The sequence below is a fragment of the Hyaena hyaena genome, unplaced genomic scaffold, assembly GCF_003009895.1.
Source record: "Hyaena hyaena isolate Hyena2069 unplaced genomic scaffold, ASM300989v1 scaffold_637, whole genome shotgun sequence".
Taxonomy (NCBI): Eukaryota; Metazoa; Chordata; class Mammalia; order Carnivora; family Hyaenidae; genus Hyaena; species Hyaena hyaena.
Genome location: NW_024081260.1, coordinates 617920 through 634822, shown reverse-complemented (window position 1 = coordinate 634822; position 16903 = coordinate 617920). Strand labels below are relative to the sequence as shown.

The following is a 16903-nucleotide window of genomic DNA, read 5'->3' as shown; positions in this document are numbered from 1 at the left end:
CTCCCCTCCTCTCCCCTCCGCTCCCCTCGGCTCCCCTTCGCACCTCTCGCCTTCCCTCCCCTCCCCTCCGCTCCCTTTTTCTCTGCTCCCCTCCGCTCGCCTCTGCTCCCCTCCCCTCGCCTCGCCTCCGCGCCCCTCCCCTCCCCTCCCCTCCCTCCGCCCCCCTCAGCTTCTGAGGCCTCTCATTTTTCTCTTCTTTTCGTTCTTTCATGATCTCCAAGAAGGCTGAGAATTTTCTATGATCAGGAGCACTAACTTTGAACTCCAATTAAGTAAAATGTTTTCCTCAAGATAAAATTCCATTCTTTGTTAGTAGTAATAATAATGGTACTCAAATGTTACAATACTTTAATGTCATTTTTTAAAGTGGAAATTTTTTCTCTACGTTATATAAGTATCTATAGCCTTGATTTTGCCACGTGACCTGCAAATTCTAAAATATCTACTTTTTGGGCATTTACACAAAAAGTTTGCCGACTTCTGGTCTAGAGGACTGTGTTCACCTAGTCCTTGAGGAATGTGCTGGTGAGGAGAAAACAGCATCCTTCCTAAAAATCTGTGGAGTGGCTACTCCCCGAAGACCAGGAAGGACAGCGATAGATACTACAGTTAAAATGACTTCTGGACTCGGGTGTGTTGATGGCATACAGGAGGGGCTGTGACTGTCGTCTCCCGCTAGGCCTGCTGCGTCTGGAAACACTATGCGCGGATTCAGGGATCCAAATAGGCCTGCAGGAAAATAGACCCGAGTCTACTGATCACATGACGTCTATAAGCCCCGCCCCCTCTGGCCATAGACCGCAGTGACATTTTGCGCTGCAGTACTTAATGTCAATTCAGAGTCTGTTCAGACTTTCTTCGGGGGAAGACTAGAAAAGAAATGCTTACCGTATACATTTTTTTAAAATTTATTTCTAGGAGAGAGAGGGGGGGGGCAATGTGAGCAGGGGAGGATCAGAGAGAGAGGGAGTCACAGACTGAAACAGGCTCCAGGCTCTGAGCTGGCAGTCAGCACAGAGCGCGACGCGGGGCTCGAACCCACGAACCGCGGGATCATGACCTGAGCGAAAGTCAGAGGCTTAACCGGCTAAGCCAGCCAGGCGCCCCTCCATATATATTTTTAGCTGTGTTCCCAGTTTCCTGTTCAAGTGGGGCCAGTCTCCTCTTGGCTCCAGGAGATCTGGATTGGATTCCTGACATGTGAGATATTAAGTTGGGAAAGGACAGTTGGGAACCATCAGAGTTCTCTCCACCTGCTGAAATAATAGCAAGGGATATTGCAGTCCTGAGAGAATTCTAAACAGAAAAACCACCAGCAAGGATTTGAAAGTCGTAGAGAGCGGTGATTTGTAGCACATCTGCATTCAGCTCGCCTATTCGGTCCGTGCAGAAAACAGAATCATTGTGAGAAATGGCAGCATACATATGAGTTTAATGAAGTAGTGGCTTCCATCCAGCTAGGATTTCCTTCCTGGAGCAAATATCCCAGCCACTCGTACCTGATCTGCAGCTACTGCTGTAGAAAATATTTCATTCTTTGCGTCGTTGGAAACTAACCACTGTTCTGGGCCGAATTCTGTCTCTCCAAAATTCTATGTGGAAGCCCCAACCCTCTGAGTCCCAACCTCAGACTGTGACTGTATTTAGAGATAATTAAGGAAAGATAGGTCATAAGGGTGGGCGCTAATCCAGAACGACGTAGGTAAGGACCCTGTCCTTACAAGAAGAGATGAAGACGCAGACACCGTGCACACCGAGGAGGAAGGCGAGGACGCGGCGAGAAGGCTGCTTCAAGGATAGAGGCGTCGGGAGAAACCCAACCTGCTGACATGCTGATGTGGGACGTGTCACCTCCAGAATGAGAGGAAATACGTTTCAGTTGTTGAAGCCGCTGAATCCATGGCCTTTGCTCCAGCAGCCCTAGCAACGTAATACCGCCGTCAGGCCCAGTTTGCCTCCGCGTGGCGGGGCCAGCGAAAGATTTCCACTCTTGCCTAGGAGCGCAGAGCGTTCCCAGCCTTCGATACTAGAGTCGTGGGCCACCGATCGCTTCTCCATTGTGCAGGATATCAATCACGCCGGTCCGTTATATTGATAATAACACACTACTTGGACCTGGTTTTGAGTCCTTGATCTACAAGTAGCAGGGGTTTAGACTCCCTGGTAATGGCGTGCAAGCCGCAGGGAGAAGCCCGGCCCACAGACCTCAGGAGCCTGTCACCTCCAAAGCTGTCTATGGAGCATGTCTTCATAGCCCTTCAGGGGTGACAACAAGCTGCTGCTTCTGGCTCATCCAACTAGAAAAGAGGTAAAATGTGCAGTGCTCCTCTTTACGTTTTGGAGACAATACAGAGCCATTTGTATCTCATACTCTGACTCACCACATAGCCTGAAACACTACCAGATTTGGGGTTTTTAAAACTAGCTTTAAAACGGGGCGCCTGGGTGGCTTAGTCGGTTAAGCGTCCGACTTTCGCTTAGGTCATGATCTCGCGGTTCGTGGGTTCCAGCCCCGCGTCAGGCTCTGTGCTGACTGCCAGCTCGGAGCCTGGAGCCTGTTTCAGTCTGTGACTCCCTCTCTCTCTGACCCTCCCCTGCTCACGCTGTCTCTCTCTCTCTCTCTCCTAGAAATAAATAAAAATGTTTAAAAAAAAACAGCTTTAAAAAAAATTGAGGTACAATTGACATATTACATTCGATCAGTTTCAGAGGGACAACATGATGGGTGGGCATCTGCACGCATTGCAAAACGATCGGCACGGTGTCTCCTGTTGTACACGGTCACCACATTTTTTTCTTGTGATGAGAAGACGTAACTTCTTAGCAACTTTCAAATATGCAGTAAAGTATTATCAACCGCAGTCCCTGCGCCTTACACCCCTAGGAACTATTTGTTCTGTGCATGGGAATCGCTCCTTTCACCCATCCCCCACTCCCCACCCCGCCTCCGGCAACCACCAGCCCCCTCTGTGCGTCTAGGAAAGCTACCTATTTTGTGTGAAGCGAGAACAAAGGAAGTCTGCAGCAGGTCCCTGCTGTATGGAGGCCACAGTGACTGCTGGCCTCTAAGCACTCAGTGGAAGACGCAGATGGCCTTTGGAGTCTATGCTCTTCTGTAAGTGAGTCACAGGACACACCTTTGGGATTCGGGGGCAAAACTGTGGCATCCTCTGCAACTCCTGCCTCTTTAATAAAATAGTTTGTAGCTCGCTACTGAGTCCAGGGGACCTTGGGCTCTTGAGCACAAGTCACCAAGTTACAGGGGACCAGGGCTTCCAGTCATAGTGGAGGTCTTTAGTCCATGCAGCCTGGCACTGGGCATGGACAGAGTCAGTCCCTCACAAGAAATAGAGCATCTGAGCAGGGTCGACACCCGTGGACAACCGGCGTGAGAAAACAGCTTATGTTCCCTTGGCTCTTACACTGGGGACATTTCCTCTATGTTTTGAGCACACACCCCCAGCCCCGTGGGGCGCTCCCCACAGCCGGGCCTGCCTTCCAGGTGTTTCTCTCACTGCACAAAGGTCCGCAGGCTCCTGGGAGCCTGAGGGCTGGTGGGGACGGCAGATCTTCCCCGGGGGCACTGCTTCCCCCGGGCACCTGCTGGCTCTTTCTGCAAGGACAGATGTGAGGCAGAGTCTGCACTAATTAATGAGAGCAGCTCACAGTTTGGCTGGGTGATTACAGAGAGGCTTGGGAGGGAAATCATTGGGGAAGTGGTGGCAAAGAGGCCTGGGAAGGACGTAGATGGACAGATTTCTCCAGAAGGGCAGAGTCCAAGGGTATTTGTTTCCCCAGGTGAATCTCTCCAAAGAGCACCATCGTCAGGGGGACCTGAATGGGCAGCTGCACAAGATGGCCTGTTCTGCTGAGGTCTGTAAGCTTCTCCTATTCTGGTCACCACTGTCCTTGTCCAAGGGGCTGGGGGGTCACTATGGGCTCAGCAATGCGGGGTTTCATACAGCAAAACAGATCCGGTTCAAGCCTCTTCTGCGTGACTAATCTCCCAGCATCACAAACGAACCCTGAGCCTTCACACATTATCATTCCACGGACGCACCAGTCCTCACCTGGTGTCAGGTTCATTACAAGTTTGCATTAGAGGGTCAGTGTACGTTGTCACTGGAATAGAAACTTAACGTGGCACAGATGTGCCTTTACCCCTCACAATGCTCTGGCCAAACCACCATCCACGAATTTACTGAATCCCCTGTTGTTTCTGAGATAAGCAACCATTTTAGAGCAAATGAAGTACGGCAGTGGGCTGATGTCTGGAGTCTGCCGTCACTCGGAAGCAGCCTGCGGGTAGGATGACGGGCTGCCCTCCCAGGTGCTTGGCTACAGTACGGGCTAAGAGAACATTTTCTGGGAGCTGAGGGTGACAGCCAGGACATGGAGGACGCTCTGGGCCAGTACATAGCACTGAGTCAGTCTCGTTGGGATTCGTGGTCGCAGCAATCAGAGAGAGGAGATGGGACTGAGTCCTTTTGTTCTTATGGCTAATGGCCAAGGGACCATTTTGCTTCTTGTCTATGCATTGACGACCTTCATTCTGACTCCAAAGCCTTTAAATGTTTTTTTTCCAGTGCTCCCTCTGTGATCGGAATGTCTGTTTATTCTATATAAATAACACGATGTTATTTAGAGAGTTAAAAACAACCGGGAGAGTGGTTAGTGAGGGATGCAAAGGAGAACTTGACGGCATGAACCCCCCAAGTTCCGTACGCGGGCTCCGAAGAATTCATGTCAGGAGCCGGGTGGAGGAGGACGTGGTGTGTTAGGTTGTGAACATAAGTGGAGGGATGAGAATTCTTTCTGACAAAGACAGTACCTTTCCTACAACCGGTAAGGAGGGGAGACCTATTTTGGTTACACCAGACCACTGTGGGTTCACCAACCCCCCAACTCCCACCCCCACTTTTCTCAACTTTGCAAGCACTGAGTGATTCGTTTTCTTCGTGAAGGACCCCAATTTACTTGCTTAGAAAGAGTCACGATCCGTTGCTCACCCCTTCTGGTGACTGTACAGGAAATTTCCAGCTGGAGGCAGAAGGTGAAGGGAGGGCGGGGAAGGTTCTCCTTGGCCTGCAGCTACTGCATTGACCCAGGTACAGTTGAAAAAATAATGCCCTTTAAGACATAATTGACTGAGAATCTCATCTCTTACTTGTTCTTTCCCTTCCTGTACTTCCTCTCCCACGCACCTCTGTGATCTGACCAACAGAACCGAGGCCTTGTGTTTGAAGTAAATCTGCCGTGTCTGTCCTCTCTGGTTCAGGAGACCCTGCACGCGCCAGATCTTTCTTTTTTGTTTCGTTCAATCAAATGTCCCCTGGGAAGACAGACATCATGAGTAATGATGAGGCCCATGGCGCTGAAATGGGAGAGGAGCCAATGCAACCCTCGGAGGGTATGACTCTAACTTTGATATGAACAGGACAAAGTGAGTAAATCAGTGCAGTGAGAGGAAAGGGAGAAAAGCTTGTTCAAGTGCAGTTTGAGAGACAGAAGGGGCCGGGCAGGAATGCAGTCGACCACTGAGCTACACTGTCTCATAATCCAAGAAGTTCAGAAAACTGCCGTCTCTGCTGACTTCCGTTATTTGCTACTGGTTCTCCATGAAATGAGTGTAGACATGGAAATAAGGACTTAAAAATGTTACAGAATCTTTTGGTGGCTTTGACCCCCAGTGAATGCCCGGAGGACCTGGCTCACTTAACAGTATGTGGGTCTCACAGGGGCTATCCACCTGCTCAGCGAATAGAGCGAGGAGAAGGCGGCAGACCAGCACGGAGGGGGGAGGGGCAAAACTTTCCCTCCATCCATCCGAGGTTCTCAGCTGGGGCTCTGACCGGAGGGCAGATTAACAAGAGAAGAACAGAGTTTATTAACACCTGCAGGGCATGTCCTGTGGGATTGGCCTAAACGAACAGTAACTGAAAGCAGCAGCTTGGAACTTCTCAGCATCTTCTACAAAGAGCAGGGAATGTTCAGGAAACGACAGGGCCGAGGAAGGCACTTTCAGGCTGTAAGGGCGGCAGAGCTGGAAGGGAAATTCATGGAGGAAACTAACGGAGGAAGGTCTGTTTGCAGATTCGTCTGGTGGCTATCGAGTTCAGTCTCCTGTAAACAGAGACTTTAGATCCTGACTTTAGGCAGAAAGGGGAGAAGGTAGAGAGAGATTTTCTTGTGTGGTCTGCTTCTTAACTGCCTTCTGTTCAGAGTAATTTTTATATAAAAGTGGCACATTTTCACTGACATGTTTTGGTTTCCTTCACTAGTCACGTGTAGTGGGACCCTATTATGGCACATGATATTTTAGGGTTAACTCGTCAACTAACACAAAAACATGTGAAAACCTGATAAATTTTGTCTTTTTGTATCCTGTTATACTTAAGCGTTTATTTTAAAAAGATTTACACTTTAGGGGGACCTGGGTAGCTCAGTCAGTTGAGCATCTGACTTTGGCCCTGGTCACCATCTCACGGTTCAGTAAGACTATTTTACTTTATAAACTGGGTTGTGTGGTCGAATTCATGTGGATTCATCAAAGTCGCCGTGTTATCAGGACCATGGATTTAAACCTGTGGAGAAAGGTCCAGTCGTCCCACAAGCACAAAGCAACTGCCCTAAACCTGGGGAGAAGGCGATGCTCCGGGAAGCGCTCACGACGCCTGCCGCCGTCCGCGAGCCTGGGCTCAGGACCCGCGCGAGGGGACGTCCCCGCCGCGGCCCCTCGTTGTAGTTTGGGGCCCAGCAGGGCGGGCCGGGGCGGCGCGCGCGGCCGCGCATGCGCGCCTCCCGCCGTCGCAGCCCCGCCGGGCGTCCGGGAGCGTCTCTCTCCGTCTTTCAGCGGCGGGCGGCCTGCACTGGCCGCTCCCCGGGCTGTCGCCCACCCGCGGGTCGGTGACCGGGGCCCGCACGGCGGAGGCCAGGCTGCCTCCCACCACCGGCAGCCCCGCGTTCTTCCCTGCAGACCAGAACCCTTCCTCCCGGAAAGTACCGAGGCAGGTGGACGTTTTCAGACTTTCCAGGCCTTTAATTGTGCACTTTCCCTCCGATGTAGGAAAACCCTCTTGACTCGGCTGCTGATGTTGAGGCGCAGGAAAGGCAGGTGGGCGCGGTGTCCCTGACGCAGCAGCTGCCCTTCCAGGCCGGAGGTTCCTGCGCTTGGACCCCTGTTCTCCCCGCCGCTGGGTGACTGTGGAGACCAGAACACAGCCCGGCTGCTCAGGGCGGGGGGAGCTTAAAAACGCTGGGTGAATGAGCAGGAACTTTCACCTGTGTTCCAAAACGGCTAGACGTTCCCTAAGGCAGCAGCCTCCTCCCAGCGCAACGGGGAACTGCAGACGGAAACCTGGATTTTTGGCTCTCCAAGCTGGAAACACTGCCCCTCCGCGAGGAGGTCCGGAAGCCCGGACAGTGGAGGTGCCGGGGATTGAACCCGGGGCCTCGTGCATGCTAAGCACGCGCTCTACCACTGAGCTACACCCCCATGTGTCTTTCATGGGTTTTCAGAAGTATTTTCATGGTAGGCGTCTGCCTGCTGGGGCGCCGGGGGACCTGCCGCTGGAGCGCAGGCGTCCTCACAGACGACCCCGTTATTTCTGAACGCCCTTGACGGCGGCTCTTGCATGAGGAACAAGGCGATGATGCTCGACTGGAAGACACCCTTCCCGAGACCAGTCCACGCTCCTCAGCGCCCCCGGACCCTCCGGCCACACAAAGCTTCATGAAGACAGCAAAGAGGAGCCCCGGCCGTCACAGAAACAGTGCTGCCCTAGTGACAACGAGGGTGCTGGTCTCCTAGCTTAGTTTCTTTTTTTCTTTAAAAATGTTTTATTTATTTCTGAGAGAGAGACAGCGTGTGAGCAGGGGAGGGTCAGAGAGAGAGGGAGACACAGAATCTGAAGCAGCTCCAGGCACTGAGCTGTCAGCACAGAGCCCGACATGGGGCTCGACGCCGGGCTCGAACCCACGAACCGAGAAATCATGACCTGAGCTGAAGTTGGACGCTTAACCGACTGAGCCCCCCAGGCACCCCTCTTAATTTCTTTTTTAAAAAGATTTATTTATTTAAATTCAAGTTAGTTAACATACAGTGTAGTTTTGGCTTCAGGAGTAGAACCCAGGGATTCATCGCTTACATATAACACCCAGTGCTCGTTCCAACGAGTGCCCTCCTTCATGCCCATCCCCCATCTAGCCCATCCCCCACCCAACACACCTCCAGTAACCCTCAAGGAAAACCCTTTGTTTTCTATCTTTAAGAGTCTCTATGGTTTGTCTCTCTCTCTGTTGTATCTTATTTTTCCTTCCTTTCCCCTATGTTCGTCTTGTATTTCTTAAATTCCGCAAGTGAAATCATTTAATATTTGTCTTTCTCTGACTTAGTTATATGTATATATACCATCATTATGTGTGTCTTTATCCATTCATCAGGCCATGGACATTTGGGCTTTTTTCACAATTTGGCTCTATCTTGATACAGATCCTGACTAGCAGGAACCAAGCCTGCTGGAAGAATTTGCTGTTACTCCAGGGCTGGGGCAGGGAAATAACGAGAGGACCCTAGACCATCTCTCTGTGCCAGAATGTAAGAAAGTGCTCAAAAGATGATGGTAGGCTCAAATGGACACAGGCCCACTAGAGAAATCTTGGAAGCATTGAGTCTTAAAACAAAAAATGAACAATAAAGGTATAAAATCTAATGGATAAATAAGAAAAACTGTCTATACTGGTAAGAGAGAGAAGAGAAAATCTTCTTGACAATGGTGTGTGCATTACTGCGTGTGGAACCACATACAATGGTGTGTGTGATACTATGTGTGGAATCACGGATCCTCATGTGGTTTTGGTAGAAGTGGCACTGGATTCAGAACAAAGACCCACCTACACTTTGGGCTTGAACAACTTCACTATGAGTTTGGGTATGTTGTGCTAAGAATGGGCTTATAAAGAACAAGTTCATTTCTTTCCTTCCTTCAAGTTCCTCTTGAGAGCATTTTTTTTCTGAAAGAGGCTCTATGTCCCCAGACGTGTGTTTTCTAGTTCGGTCTTCTGCCCTTCTGGCTCTCAGCACGAGATGCAGCGTCTAGACAGAGAGAGGACCCCACCTCCCTAGACACAAGTGTTTGTCACGGCAATTTAGGAAAGAATTGATGACGCATTTTTGTTCCTCATTTCACACCAATATTGTGAAGGAATTATTCCATCTCATCTCCCAACCTGGACCTGAATTTCCCGAGCTGCTCTCGCCAGACTCCTTTTATCCTTTTTTTTAAGCGCTTGATCCTATACACGTGCCGGTTTTTGCATACCCCCTGCACCACCTTTTTCTGAGAGCTCCGCAGATCGGAGGGAAGGAAATTGAAGAACCAAGAGGAGAATGTTCCATCCTGGAACTCTCCTTGGTGATGGGTAGGAACTGTCGCTCAGGAAGTCGGCCGCCAGCGGTCCTTTGGGGGTCCGACGGTTGCGAGGGTAGTTGTGTTAAGGACGTTGCAGGTTGGAATGCAACGTCTCTCCTCTCCAGTGCGGCCGAAACAGCAGGATTCCGGGCAGCAGGTCCTGAGCAGTCAGCTTCAGGCTTGCACCTGCAGATAAGAGTGGCCCACAAGGTGGACATCCCGGGACCTCACCAGGAGGGGGTGTAGCTCAGTGGTAGAGCGCGTGCTTAGCATGCACGAGGTCCCGGGTTCAATCCCCAGCACCTCCATGTGGCTTCCCTGTGGGTTCGCTTTTAAATGAACTCCGCGGGCAATAGCCACGTGCTCTTTCCCTAGTGTGGCAGATAGTGATACCACTGTGTGTAGAAGCAGTCAATTTGGAGGAGCCAAGCCCCTGAAAATTAAAATGACTTAGTATTAAATTATCAGCTGTGAAAAGCAAAGAAAAAGAGCAAAGGAAAGATAAAAAAGAATAAGGATCCTGGGACAAGTTCTGCTAAGTTTCTTCTCTGTCTCATTGTTCTCTTGTAAATACATAGAGAAGAAGAACACTTTCACTTTCCCCTCTATCCCCTGCTCCTCTCTACCCTCCCACACTCCACACTGTGCCGGGAGGCAGGGGGAGAAAACATTGTTGTTTTACTGGAGTGACATCTGTGCTGCAGAAGCAGCCAAGCTGAAGGAGTCAGACCCATGGAGTTTGTTTAGAAGTGAACCTAGAGGAAAGCCACACGGAGGTGCTAGGGATCAAGCCCGGGGCCTCACGCATGCTCAGCACGCACTCCACCACTGAGCTACACCTCCATCTGAGGGGCACCGTGTGACGTCCAGCATCCGGAAGCCACTGTTACCTGCAGGTGCGCCCAGATCTAAGCTGACCACTCAGGACCTACTGCACAAACCCCGCTGTTTCAGATGCACTGGAGAGAAGGGACATTGCGTTACTGTACAAGGGGGTTACAGAGGAATATGTGTAGAACTCAAGGAGTTTACCGGGGGTACCTTTCAATAACCTTATGCACTATGACTAAAAAGTCAACAAAAATTGTAATAATCTGATATAGGGGACACTCCTAATGTGCCTGAATTTTCAGCAGTGAAGATGCGCCTCACGTGGCCAGCTGGAGTGCTTGTTGATGGAAAGGGAATATGTACTGGGGGTGGGGCAGTTAGCTGTGAAGACCAATCCTCAGCAGACACGACTACTAGAAGGAAACAAAGGAAATGAGAGAGAAAAAAGAAAAAAGCCCATGGAAAGAGAACACACCAGCTGCTTCTAGACTCCCTGTCAGTCCTTGCTGTTACTGTTTTAATCTATACAAACTTCATAGCAATCTTTATCGCTGGGATCAGACATCTCTACCCTGAGTCTGGTCACCAGAATTAGTGATTTAGGTGGGCATTACTGGCAGGAAGCGTGACACTTCTTTTTCATTGTAGAGTCTATTACATCTAAGTAACAATTTATAGAGGTTTCAGAAGGCTCTAATCTCTGAGTCAGGAACTCTAGATCTCTCTTACCCTAAGTTTTACATTTTTATGAGGCCATGAACAGGAGGGCCCTTGGAGACTAGGGAGTAAGAAGGGCTCAAAATTATCTACTGATATCATAAGATGAGGGCATATTGATCCAATTTCGATTGTGAGCTCTTAATTTTCTAGTTGGAATTAGATGTTTTATCCATTAAGCTACATTGTTAATTCATGCCCAAGTTTCTCATTGCTAACACAAAGCCTAAAGCCACATAATGGTGGCAGAAATTTTCTGTTTCTTGCTTCTAATGCAAAAACTAATTAACCTCAAAACAACAAAAATGTACATGAAATCCTGTTTATCCCTCTGTACTTACAGCTCAGTATAGAGTAAAACCTTGGATTGCGAGTAACTCGTTCTGCGAGTGTTCCGCAAGACGAGCAAACGTTTGTAATAAGTTTAACCTGATAAACGAACGATGCCTTGCAATACGAGGCGTACGTGATGCTGAATGTCACGTGATCACAACTAAACCAATGGTTCCTCTTTCTCTACCTCTGCGGAATTGTGGATAATCATCTCTCAGGCTTGGATGCTCCATCTCAGGCCACGGTGTTTGGCAGAAATCAGTTATTTTTCAGAACATTGGAAGGTGCCCACAACTGGTGTCACTTCAAAGCACCTATGGACAAGTCTTTTGCTTTTTCATACAAGAGTAAGCTTGGGAATGCTTTGCTTCATTCTTGGGCAGGCTGCCTGCAGATCTAGACCCTTTCCTCTACTGCCTTATTGCCGGTTACATTAAATACAGTGCATGACAAGAGCTTGTTAATACTGCACTGTAGTCAGCATCCGTTAGTGATAGTGAAAGTTGTCCTACACAGTAACCCTCCTCTCTCCTGTCTCCCTCATACCAGCCATGAAGGTTTTCAAAGATAAGTGTAGGTCAATTTGTTTTTCTTTATTATTTTCTATTATATTAAAGTATTGTAATCATTTTTATATGAATATTTTTGGGTTGTGGAACAATTCATCTGAGTTTCCATGATTTCTTATGGGAAAATTCGCTTTGATATACAAGTGATTTGGATTACAAGCATGTTTCTGGAACGAATTATGCTCACAAACCAAGGTTTTACTGTAAGTCTGGTCAAGCTATGTAAAGGTCTTTTAAGTGAATTTCTCACTCCCCAAATTCAACATGGCTGCAAATCCTGTGTCTGTCTACATCTTTCCTGGTTCTCAAATCCATCTTTCCATTTTCATGCCTACATCCACACTTTTGTTTGCCCATCTAAACCCTGTAAGTCTCTAAAGAGGGTAGAGTACACAAATCACCGGGTTGCCTACCTTAGAGCAATGTTTTTCTCATTCTATTGCAATTCTGGCTTTCCCCCCTCAAAGTCTTGACTTTAGAAGCCAGTTGAGAAAAGGGGAGGATGTATGGACAGAGGTGAACACACTGTAAACATCATAGTGAGTTTCCTAAGAGAAAGCCAGGTTTCAATTAGCCTCTTCTAAGACTAAATGTATAGGTTAAAGGAAAGACTGGTTTGAACAGAGCCTAAAATCCCGAAATCTCGCATTAGAAGACTAAACCTTCACCAGCTGAGCCAAATCACCTCATTGGCAAGGAAGTCACGGACAACTAGACAAGTGGACTTTTGTCCTGTACTTTTTCTTTGTCCCAGGTTTCCACACTGAGTTTTCTCCCACTTATACCTGAGATGTTCAAGCCCGGATGGAGCACCCGACACCCTCCCAGCACGAGGCAGACAGGGGTTCAGCAAAGCTGGCCTCCTTGCTTCTTGTCGGAGCCCCTGCAGCGGAGGCTTCCGTGCGGGGGCCTCACACCAGCCTGCAGGCTCGCACCATTTCTCCAACAGCAGAAAGAGCAGCCAGGCAATGTCGTAGCCATGACAGCTCTGGACTACAAGTCACATCTTCCTGTGGGACAAGCATCGTCATCACTTTCTCTTTCTCTAGGAGAAAGGGGACATTGCACTTTTTTTTTTTTTTTTTTTTTTTTTATTCAGAGGATGGGGAGGAAGATTCAGTGGGCCACCTGTAGATTCATCTCCTTTTGGATGATGACATTTTCCCAGTAAATTAACCCGATCCGATTTCTGGGTGCTAGTGGCTCCCAAACTGGCTGATTACCAGAATCACCCATGGAGACTTCAAAGTCATGGAAACCACTGATGGTTCTCCTCAAGGGTGTCTCAGGGCTTCCTCCACAGCTCCTATGGGAATTGGCTGTCACACAAACTCAGGGCTATGTGTCCTATGTGACGAAGCTGAGGACTTGTTTAGTCCTATGGAGGTTTCTCAAGGTCTTAGATTTTTGCAAAGGCTTTATAACACCTAGCGTCCCAGCTCACATATTACCTCTTTGTGCTTTCCTCATTTAGGCGACAATCTGTCCAAACAAGGCTCTGTGATAAATTGTAGCTTTTTCTTCCTTTTCTCTTCCTTCTTCTTCGTACAAGGTCTCCTGAGCTAGAGCTGAAGCATACATTAACTGGGTCTACACCACGGATCACTAGAGCAGTGACTGGGAAGCACACTGTTCTCCACTTATGACCAAGTTTTGTGATAAATTCTGTCTTCTGTCTTATCTCCCCCGCAGTGGCCTACATTTTGAGATCACTGCTCATATCACTCACCTTACCATGCTCCGTCTCTCTCCACGGTTATTATTCCACGTCTGCCGTCTCTCCCACCTGGATGTAATTTCCGTGAGGTGACACACTGCTAATCTTCTCTCTATCCCTCTGCCGTATCTGATTGGTTATCAAAAACCAGAAATAGCCAAATTAAAACCACCAAATCAATAAAATAGTATTTAGTAAGAGTTTACTGTGAATACCATAGTAGTGCATGAACTGGGAGCTTTCAAACTTAAAACTGATATGAAGCTCAGGGCTTGGCATTACAGGATGGCTCATAATGTGAAAATGAGGCAGTTCTTTTAGTTTTTCTTAATGTTATTTATTCTTGAGAAAGAGAGGCAGAGCACAATCAGGAGAGATCAGAGACAGACACACAGAATCTGAAGCAGCTCCAGGCTCTGGGCTGCCAGCAGAAAGCCCAATGCGGGGCTCAAACTCACCACCATGAGGCCATAACCTAAGCTGAAGTCAGACACTCAGCCCACTGAGGCACCCACGTGGTCTGAGGAAGCTGTTTAATTTTTACAGCGACTGGGTATTACAGTGGCGATTTCCACATGGGAGGGGATTGGTTGAAAATGATTACCTTATACCATTTTTAAGAAGATGACTTGTTTCTTTCAGGATTGTCAGAGGCATTTACAAGTGACCCATGTTTCACTCCTGTTCATGAGATAAGTTGCATTTAGTTTGACTTACATCGCTTACATTGTTCTGTCTGCTCAGGCAATTTTTAAGCCTGGTCTCTATTTTTTGTTTTTGTTTTTTGCATTTTCTTTTTTTTACAAATAGTTTATTGTCAAATTGGTTTCCATATAACACCCAGTGCTCATCCCCACAAGTGCCCTCCTCCATGCCCATCACCCCCTCCCCCCCACCCCCATCAGTCCTCAGTTTGTTCTCAGTATTCAAGAGTCTCTCATGGTTTGCCTCTCTCCCTCTCCCCCACCATTTCCCCCCTTCTTCTCCCCCACGGTCCTCCATTAAGTTCCTCCTAATCCTCCTATACGTGCAAACATATGATATTTGTCCTTCTCTGCCTGACTTATTTCGCTCAGCATAACACCCTCAAGGTCCATCCATGTTGCTACACATGGCCAGATTTCATTGTTTCTCATTGCCATGTAGTATTCCATGGTATAGATAAACCACATCTTCTTGATCCATTCATCTGTTGATGGACACTTAGGCTCTTTCCATGTTTTAGCTATTGTGGAGAGTGCTGCTATGAACATTGGGGTACATGTGCTCCTATGCCTCAGCATTTCTGTATCCCTTGGGTAAATTCCTAGCAGTGCTATTGCTGGGTCCTAGGGGAGTTCTATTGTTAGTTTCCTGAGGAACCTCCACACTGTTTTCCAGAGGGGCTGCACCAGTTTACATTCCCACCAACAGTGTAGGAGGGTGCCCGTTTCTCCACATCCTCGCCAGCATCTTGAGTTCTCTGATTTGCTCATTTGAGCCACTGTGACCAGAGTGAGGTTGTATCTCAGTGTGTTTTGATTTGTATTTCCCTGATGAGGAGGGATGCTGAGCATCGTTTCATGTGTCTGGTGGCCATCTGGATGTCCTCTTTGGAGAAGTGCCTGCTCATGTCTTCTGCCCATTTCTTCACTGGGTTGTTTGTTTTTTGTGTGTGGAGTTTGGTGAGTTCCTTATAGATTTTGCCTGGTCTCTATTTTGTATTTAATTTTAACAGGGTCTTCCTTGCCTAGAAGTCCCAACAGAAGTTGAAAGAAAAGGAAATTGGAGACAGAAGTGCATATTCCTCCCCTTGGAGAAGAATCGGAGCTGGTGTTCGAGCCGACCTTGGAGTAAGCGAGACTGGCAGGATCTATGGTCTACCATTCAGAAATCCTTCTCACAGCAGAGGCGCAAAAAAGATTTGGGCTAAGATTTTGTGAACTAGTGAAAAATCTGATAAACCTTGTTCTCCCAGCTGTGTGATCCTAGGACAACCCAGGAAGCAGGGCAGTCGTCCGTTGTAGAGGATTTACTGGAGTGTGGGGTGTATCCAGGTGCCCAGCTCGGGGTCCCACACAGGAGAGGCGGGGTGTGTTCCTGGATTTCTTCCACACAGCTTTCCTCTTTCCCCTTCAAGCTGTACAGGTCCAAGCAGCATCAGCACAAGGAGTGAGCAGAAGGAAAGACCATGCTCACTCGGGGTCTCTGGAAAGGAGGGGAAAAGGGGTGCCATCGCCCCACGAAGAAGCTCATGCCCCTTGTTCATCGCACGGATCACCAAGGCACGGGGAGAAAAAGGAAGACCAAAGAGAAGGCAGGCAGGCCCTGGCACAGCTTTTGTTAACTTTCCTTTTGTGTTTTCAGTTGCCCTTGTGGGAAGTCTGAGGCGCAGAAACATGCCCACTGATTGTCCCCTCATTTTCCGTTGGTGCACAGAGGGCGCAGTCCACACCAATCACCAAATACGACGGAGTAGAGACCCCAACTGCTGAGCAAGGCCAAGGCAAGGATTTCTCCAAGGAGGCAGTGCTTGCTGAGCTACCCTGAACACGGAAACTCTTAGTATCCATGAAGGCAGAGGTGTAGCCAAGGTACCCCGAAAGCCCTGGACTGAAGGTCTGAAAGGCCCAGATCCCCAGTGTGGGAGGTCAGGTGACATCATCGATTTCTCCTTACCTGTCACCTGACTGCAAACATTCGGCCGCGCTCGGTCTCCAGTAAACCTTCCAGAGACTCAAGGGGGAGGGTCGGAAATGGGGGGCTTCAGTTTCCTTTGCTTCACTAGTAAACGCTTAACGTTCTCCGGTGTTTAAACGCAGACCCGCCCGGAATACATCAGTCAGCCCTACGCCGGGGTTTTGGACACAAGCCAGCCCGCAGCACCCCGGGGCGCGGGCCCCGCCTGTCCTGCCCGACGGGCCACTCCTGCCTGCTCTGCGGTGTCCACGAGCCCCCCGCCCCGAATTCCCTGACTACCGGGGGCACCACTAGAGGTCTCCCCGCGCTTGTTGATTTTGTTCTTTCAAATCTCCGCCCCCACAGCTGGCGCCCCGCAGCGCTGGCGGGAGTCCCAGGGAGGGCGCTTCGCCGGCCTGGCTCGGACCCCGCTTCGCTCCGCTGCCCTCGCCTGCCCCCCGCCTGCCCCGCGCCTGCCCCCCGCCTGCCCCGCGCCTGCCCCCCGCCTGCCCCGCGCCTGCCCCGCGCCTGCCCCCCGCCTGCCCCCCGCCTGCCCCGCGCCTGCCCCCCGCCTGCCCCGCGCCTGCCCCCCGCCTGCCCCCCGCCTGCCCGGGGCCGGCCGGGAGGGGGGCCGGCGGGGAGGGGGGCAGGCGCGGAAGGGGGCAGGC

General features: G+C 49.6%; 1 protein-coding gene and 2 non-coding genes across 3 annotated transcripts in view; 1 reads left to right on the top strand and 2 right to left on the bottom strand.

The window, feature by feature from the left end:
* The window catches only part of LOC120249060 (collagen alpha-1(I) chain-like), a 14718-nt gene extending 12660 nt beyond the window's left edge, over positions 1-2058 (bottom strand). Inside the window, exon 1 of the mRNA XM_039257546.1 lies at positions 1936-2058. Coding sequence (XP_039113477.1) covers positions 1936-2058 — 123 coding nt within the window. The remainder of the gene's footprint in view (positions 1-1935) is intronic.
* Positions 2059-7423: 5365 nt separating this feature from the next.
* On the bottom strand, positions 7424-7495 carry TRNAA-AGC. Its single transcript has one exon. It is a non-coding gene; the product is annotated as a tRNA-Ala (tRNA).
* Positions 7496-9646: 2151 nt separating this feature from the next.
* Positions 9647-9718, top strand: TRNAA-AGC. The gene has a single exon. It is a non-coding gene; the product is annotated as a tRNA-Ala (tRNA).
* The last annotated feature ends 7185 nt before the right edge of the window (positions 9719-16903 follow it).